The following is an 8,081-nucleotide window of genomic DNA, read 5'->3' on the forward strand; positions in this document are numbered from 1 at the left end:
ACCCCAAAAAACGAATCGATTTTAGAAACAAATTTTTCCGTTGTTACCCAGGCCTAGAATCCAGCCGTGATAGCTCTCCACCTGGGTTTTTTTAATGAGGACCGAAGGGAACAGATAACGAGAGACAGGAGTGATTCACAGTTTCTACAAAGGTCAAATAGATTACAGGAGAGACAGGCCCAGGCTTCAAAGTCAAGGGGCATTTCAAGGAATAGTTTCTTTGGTTTAAGGGGCCGCCTGCCGGGTGTCTCCTTGGATCAAGCAACGTTTCGGACTGTGGCTGTGCCTTGGCAGAATTCCTGTGTTCCATGGTCGGTAATCCCAGAGGCTTCTAGTTTTCAAGTACATGGTTAGCGAGAGGCTAATAGGTTCCTGGTTCTTGTATTGACCAACAGAAAATACTGGAGGGGTTTGGTGGGCAGTGTCCGTTGGTTTTGGAGTTGTAGTTCACCTCCATTCAGAGAGTACTGTGGACTCAAACAATGATGGATCTGGACCAAACTTGACACGAATCCTCAATATGCCCAAATGTGAACACTGGTGGAGTTTGCAGAAAATAGAATCTTGCATTTGGGAGTTGTACTTACTGGGATTTATAGTTTACCTACAACCAAAGAGCATTCAGAACTCCACCAATGATGGAATTGAATCAAATTTGACATACAGAACTCCCATGACCAACGGGAAATACTGGAAGGGTTTGGTGGGCATTGACCTTGAGTTTGGGAGTTGTAGTTCACCTACATCCAGAGAGTACTGTGGACTCAAACAATGATGGATTTGGACCAAACTTGACACGAATACTCAATATGCCCAAATGTGAACACTGGTGGAGTTTGCGGAAAATAGAATCTTGCATTTGGGAGTCGTACTTACTGGGATTTATAGTTCACCTACAACCAAAGAGCATTCGGAACTCCACCAATGATGGAATTGAATCAAACTTGATGTACAGAACTCCCATGACTAACGGGAAATACTGGAAGGGTTTGGTGGGCATTGACCTTGAGTTTTGGAGTTGTAGTTCACCTACATCCAGAGAGTACTGTGGACTCAAACAATGATGGATCTGGACCAAACTTGACACGAATACTCAATATGCCCAAATGTGAACATTGGTGGAGTTTGCGGAAAATAGAATCTTGCATTTGGGAGTTGTAGTTGCAGGGATTTATAGTTCAGCTACAACCAAAAAGCATTCGGAACTCCACCAATGATGGAATTGAGCCAAACTTGGCACACAGTTCTCCCATGACCAACAGAAAATACTGGAAGGGTTTGGTGGGCAGTGTCCTTTGGTTTTGGAGTTGTAGTTCCCCTACATCCAGAGAGCACTGTGGACTCAAACAATGATGGATTTGGACCAAACTCTACACGAATACTCAATATGCCCAAATGTGAACTGTGGAAAATAGAACCTTGACATTTGGGAATTGTAGTTGCTGAGATTTATAGTTCGCCTACAATCACAGAGCATTCTGAACCCCACCAATGATAGAATTGGGCCAAACCTCCCACACAGAACCCCCATGACCACCAGAGTGGGCCACAGCATCGCGTGGCAGAGGACGGTTGGTATTTTATGTAATTTGTTATGTGGATTTCATTGTGATTGTGTTATTTTGCTTATGTACTTTGTTGTATTTTAAATGTTTGCTGCACTATTGCATTCCATCCAATCCAGTAAAGTGGCAAAACTACGGTGAGGTGGATCTGTGATTGGTTAAATGGACGAACCCAGAGGGTGATTCTCCCCAAAGCTTCTTCTTCATCTTGGAAAGAAGTGACAAGTGGAGTGCCATCAGCAGGGTTCCGTCCTGGGTCCGGTCCTGTTCAACATCTTTATTAACGACTTAGATGAAGGGCTAGAAGGCAGGATCATCAAGTTTGCAGATGACACCAAATTGGGAGGGAGAGCCAAGACTCCAGAGGACAGGAGCAGAATTCAAAGGGATCTTGATAGATTAGAGAGATGATGGGCCAAAACTAACAAAATGAAGTTCAACAGGGACAAAGGCAAGATACTCCACTTTGGCAGGAAAAATGAAATGCAAAGATACAAAATGGGGGACGATGAGGCCTGGCTCGAGAGCAGTACATGTGAAAAAGATCTTGGAGTCCTCGTGGACAACAAGTTAAACATGAGCCAGGAATGTGATGTGGTGACAAAAAAGCCAATGGGATTTTGGCCTGCATCAATAGGAGCAGAGTGTCTAGATCTAGGGAAGTCTTGCTCCCCATGCTCTATTCCGCTTTGGTTAGACCACACCTGGAATATTGTGTCCAATTCTGGGCACCACAATTGAAGAGAGATATTGACAAGCTGGAATGTGTCCAGAGGAGGGCGACTCAAATGATCAAGGGTCTGGAGAACAAGCCCTATGAGGAGCGGCTTAGGGAACTGGGCATGTTTAGCCTGAAGAAGAGAAGGCTGAGAGGAGACATGATAGCCATGTATAAATATGTGAGAGGAAGCCACAGGGAGGAGGGAGCAGATCAGGGGTCTGGAGAACAAGCCCTATGAGGAGCGGCTTAAGGAGCTGGGCATGTTTAGCCTGAAGAAGAGAAGGCTGAGAGGAGATATGATAGCCATGTATAAATATGTGAGAGGAAGCCACAGGGAGGAGGGAGCAGATCAGGGGTCTGGAGAACAAGCCCTATGAGGAGCGGCTTAAGGAGCTGGGCATGTTTAGCCTGAAGAAGAGAAGGCTGAGAGGAAACATGATAGCCATGTATAAATATGTGAGAGGAAGCCACAGGGAGGAGGGAGCAGATCAGGGGTCTGGAGAACAAGCCCTATGAGGAGCGGCTTAAGGAGCTGGGCATGTTTAGCCTGAAGAAGAGAAGGCTGAGAGGGGATATGATAGCCATGTATAAATATGTGAGAGGAAGCCACAGGGAGGAGGGAGCAGATCAGGGGTCTGGAGAACAAGCCCTATGAGGAGCGGCTTAAGGAGCTGGGCATGTTTAGCCTGAAGAAGAGAAGGCTGAGAGGAAACATGATAGCCATGTATAAATATGTGAGAGGAAGCCACAGGGAGGAGGGAGCAGATCAGGGGTCTGGAGAACAAGCTCTATGAGGAGCGGCTTAAGGAGCTGGGCATGTTTAGCCTGAAGAAGAGAAGGCTGAGAGGAAACATGATAGCCATGTATAAATATGTGAGAGGAAGCCACAGGGAGGAGGGAGCAGATCAGGGGTCTGGAGAACAAGCCCTATGAGGAGCGGCTTAAGGAGCTGGGCATGTTTAGCCTGAAGAAGAGAAGGCTGAGAGGGGATATGATAGCCATGTATAAATATGTGAGAGGAAGCCACAGGGAGGAGGAGGGAGCAAGCTTCCTTTCTGCTTCCCTGGAGACTAGGACGCAAGGGAACAATGGCTTCAAACTACAAGAGAGGAGATTCCATCTGAACATGAGGAAGAACTTCCTGACTGTGAGAGCCGTTCAGCAGTGGAACTCTCTGCCCCGGAGTGTGGTGGAGGCTCCTTCTTTGGAAGCTTTGAAACAGAGGCTGGATGGCAATCTGTCAGGGGTGATTTAAATGCAATATTCCTGCTTCTTGGCAGAATGGGGTTGGACTGGATGGCCCAGGAGGTCTCTTCCAACTCTAGGATTCTATGATTCTATGATTCTGTTGTTCTTGTAAAGGATGAAGGAACACACCAATGTTTGTTTGTTTTTTCCATTCTCAAATAAGCTTTATTTTCTCCCAGGCATTGGCGGAGAGACTGAAGCAGGAAACCGATGGAGGAGATACCGTACCTCCTTCCACCAAACAAAAGATATAAATAGTCACATTTTCCCCAGTTTGGATTTCAGCACATTGATCATGCAATTACGAAACGAACACACACAAAAATACAAGCAAGGCATTGCAACTGAAGACGTAGGATCGGGGCAGGCAACATGCAAAGCTGCTCCTCTGGAAAGCAATATTCAGGACAGGTTTCGGTCTCAATTTTCATTTCCTTGAAGACCACAGAATGCAAAGGTGACCCAGATGCCTTCAACAACTGGAGAGCCTTCTACTTCTGGCCAGATGGCCATTTGTTCGCTTGCTTTGTTTGGCTAAGGCAAGCTGGGATGCTGAAGGATTGTTTGCTCTGCATTGAGCTTCCACCAGAACCACCTCCACCTCCTCCACTGCAGCATCCAGAGCTCTGACCACCAGAACTTTGGCCACCACCACTGCTTCCACCACATGGAATTATAATGGTCTGGCCACCTGAGCTGCCTCCTCCTCCACCACCACTGGATCCTCCCCCCATACAGGAGCTAGAACTTTGGCCACCAGAACTCTGACCACCACCTCCTCCTCCACTACTTCCACCACATGGTACAATGATGGTTTGGCCACCAGAACCACCTCCTCCACCACCACCTCCACTGGATCCTCCTCCCATGCAACAGCCAGAACTCTGGCCACCAGAACTTTGGCCACCACCACTGCTTCCACCACATGGAATGATAATGGTCTGGCCACCTGAGCCTCCACCTCCACCACCACTGCTGGATCCTCCTCCCATGCAGGAACTAGAACTTTGGCCACCAGAACTCTGACCACCACCACCTCCCCCACTACTCCCACCACATGGTACAATGATGGTTTGGCCACCAGAACCACCTCCACCACCACCTCCACTGGACCCTCCTCCCATGCAGGAACTAGAACTTTGGCCACCAGAACTCTGGCCACCACCACCACCACCACCACCACCACTGCTTCCACCACATGAAACTATGATGGTCTGGTGGCCAGAACTCTGGCCACCACCACCACCACCACTGGACCCTCCCCCCATGCAAGAGCTAGAACTTTGACCACCAGAACTCTGGCCACCACCACCACTGGACCCTCCTCCCATGCAAGAACTAGAACTTTGGCCACCATAACTCTGGCCACCACCACCACCACCACTGGACCCTCCCCCCATGCAAGAGCTAGAACTTTGGCCACCAGAACTTTGGCCGCCGCCACCACCACCACTGCTTCCACCACAAACTATGATGGTCTGGTGGCCAGAACTCTGGCCACCACCACCACCTCCACTTGACCCTCCCCCCATGCAGCAACCACTACTCTGTCCACCACCACTGCTTCCACTGGACCCTCCGCCCATAGAGGAACTAGAACTCTGGCGACCAGAACTTTGGCCACCACTGCTTTGGCCTCCACTGCTACCACCACATGGCACTATGATGGTTTGTCCACCACCACCACCACCTCCACCTCCACTGGATCCTCCTCCCATGCAGCAGCCAGAACTCTGCCCCCCAGAACTCTGCCCCCCAGAACTCTGCCCCCCAGAACTCTGGCCTCCACCACTGCCTCCACCACAAATTATGATGGTTTTTCCACCTGATCCACCACTACTCCCACCTCCACTGGATCCACCACCCATGGATTTCATTCCTCCTGATCCTCCACCTCCTCCTCCTCCACCACCACCACCACCACTAGATCCCCCACCAATGATCTTTACACCATCAGATCCTCCTCCACCACCTGATCCTCCTCCCATACCAGAGCTAGATCCTCCACTGCTTCCACCAGAAATGATCTTTACTCCACCGGAGCCACCTCCCCCTCCCCCTCCACCACCACCACCACTAGATCCCCCACAAATGATCTTTACACCACCAGATCCTCCTCCACCACCTGATCCTCCTCCCATACCACTGCCAGATCCTCCACTGCTTCCACCTGAAATGATCTTTACTCCACCAGAGCCACCTCCCCCTCCTCCTCCACCACAACAACTACAACCACCCCCACCACCACCACTAGATCCCCCACCAATGATCTTAGCACCGCCTGATCCACCTCCACCACCTGAGCCTCCTCCCATACCACTGCCAGATCCTCCACTGCTTCCACCTGAAATGACCTTTACTCCACCGGAGCCACCTCCCCCCCCTCCTCCTCCTCCACCACCACCACTAGATCCCCCACAAATGATCTTAACACCACCTGATCCTCCTCCACCACTTGATCCTCCTCCAATACCACTGCCACCTCCTCCACCACCACCACCACTAGATCCCCCACAAATGATCTTAACACCACCTGATCCTCCTCCACCACTTGATCCTCCTCCCATACCACTACCACCTCCCCCTCCTCCTCCTCCTCCACCACAACCACAACCACCACCACCACTAGATCCCCCAGCAATTATTTTCATGCCACCTGATCCACCCCCACCGCCCCCTCCACTGCATGGCATCTTTTGCTGCATTCCACCCCCAGATCCCCCACCAGACCCTCCTCCCATACAGCAACCAGAAGACTGTCCACCACTGCCGCCGCCTCCAGATGATATAATGACTTGGCCAGATCCACCGCCTGAGCCACCGCCTCCTCCTCCTCCTCCACAGGAGCACTGTCCACCTCCACTGCTGCCACCTGATGAGACAATGATGATCTTTTGTCCTCCACTTCCACCACTGCCACTGCTTCCACCTCCACCGCAGCACGTGGATCCTCGCGACTGTTGGCCAGAGGAGCCTCTGCTAGAAGAACAGCAACAGGATGATGATGATGATGATGAAGATCTTCCTCCACTACTTCTACCACAGCATGAACGGCCACCTCCGCCACTGCCACCACCACCACCACAACAGCCACTGCTCTGCCTTTGCTGCCCACTCATTTTTTCTATGTTGAGTAGAAGAAGCTCTTCTCTTTTTTGCCCTCCTTTTGGTGGTTTGGTTCTGAAAAGTAAGAGAGAACAAAACAATCATTACTGGTCCAACGTTGGCCTAAATTTTGACTCATTTTGAACTAAAAGTCTAAGTATCCCTGAAGATTTGCTAAGTAGCACTGGAGTGATGAGAGTTACTCAAGAGTTACTCAAGATCGATGGGAGTTACTCAAGACTGATGAGGCCTAAATTTTGACTCATTTTGAACTAAAAGTCTAAGTATCCCTGAAGATTTGCTAAGTAGCACTGGAGTGATGAGACTTACTCAAGAGTTACTCAAGACTGATGAGAGTTACTCAAGAGTCACAACTACACTGGGTTGTTCTATCACTTTACTGCAATGGTTCTCAACCTTCCGAATGCTGCGACCCCTTAATGTTGTTGTTGTTGTTCATTCGTTTAAAAGTCTAAGCATCCCTGAAGATTTGCTAAGTAGCACTGGAGTGATGAGAGTTACTCAAGAGTTACTCAAGATTGATGGGAGTTACTCAAGAGTCACAACTACACTGGATTGTTCTATCACTTTACTGCAATGGTTCTCAACCTTCCGAATGCTGCGACCCCTTAATGTTGTTGTTGTTGTTCATTCGTTTAAAAGTCTAAGCATCCCTGAAGATTTGCTAAGTAGCACTGGAGTGATGAGAGTTACTCAAGAGTTACTCAAGACTGATGAGAGTTACTCAAGAGTCACAACTACACTGGATTGTTCTATCACTTTACTGCAATGGTTCTCAACCTTCCGAATGCTGCGACCCCTTAATGTTGTTGTTGTTGTTCATTCGTTCAGTCGTCTCCGACTCTTCGTGACCTCATGGACCAGCCCACGCCAGAGCTCCCTGTCGGCCGTCACCACCCCCAGCTCCTTCAAGGTCAGTCCAGTCACTTCAAGGATGCCGTCCATCCATCTTGCCCTTGGTCGGCCCCTCTTCCTTTTTCCTTCCATTTTCTCCAGCATCATTGTCTTCTCTAGGCGACCTCATGGACCAGCCCACGCCAGAGCTCCCTGTCGGCCGTCACCACCCCCAGCTCCTTCAAGGTCAGTCCAGTCACTTCAAGGATGCCGTCCATCCATCTTGCCCTTGGTCGGCCCCTCTTCCTTTTTCCTTCCATTTTCTCCAGCATCATTGTCTTCTCTAGGCGACCTCATGGACCAGCCCACGCCAGAGCTCCCTGTCGGCCGTCACCACCCCCAGCTCCTTCAAGGTCAGTCCAGTCACTTCAAGGATGCCGTCCATCCATCTTGCCCTTGGTCGGCCCCTCTTCCTTTGACCATCCACTTTCCCCAGCATAATTGTCTTCTCCAGGCTTTGCTGTCTCCTCATGATGTGGCCAAAGTACTTCAACCCCTTAATACACTTCTTCATATTATGGTGACCC

The 8,081-nt window shown here is 49.8% G+C and overlaps 1 protein-coding gene across 1 annotated transcript; it reads left to right on the top strand.

Annotated features, from left to right (window-relative positions):
- The first annotated feature begins 5,196 nt into the window (after nucleotides 1–5,196).
- On the top strand, nucleotides 5,197–6,783 carry LOC132764589 (uncharacterized). Its single transcript, XM_067472659.1, has one exon. The coding sequence runs from the start codon at nucleotides 5,197–5,199 to the stop codon at nucleotides 6,781–6,783; it is 1,587 nt and encodes a 528-aa protein (XP_067328760.1).
- The last annotated feature ends 1,298 nt before the right edge of the window (nucleotides 6,784–8,081 follow it).

The sequence above is a fragment of the Anolis sagrei genome, chromosome 12 (assembly GCF_037176765.1).
Source record: "Anolis sagrei isolate rAnoSag1 chromosome 12, rAnoSag1.mat, whole genome shotgun sequence".
In the NCBI taxonomy this organism is placed as follows: domain Eukaryota; kingdom Metazoa; phylum Chordata; class Lepidosauria; order Squamata; family Dactyloidae; genus Anolis; species Anolis sagrei.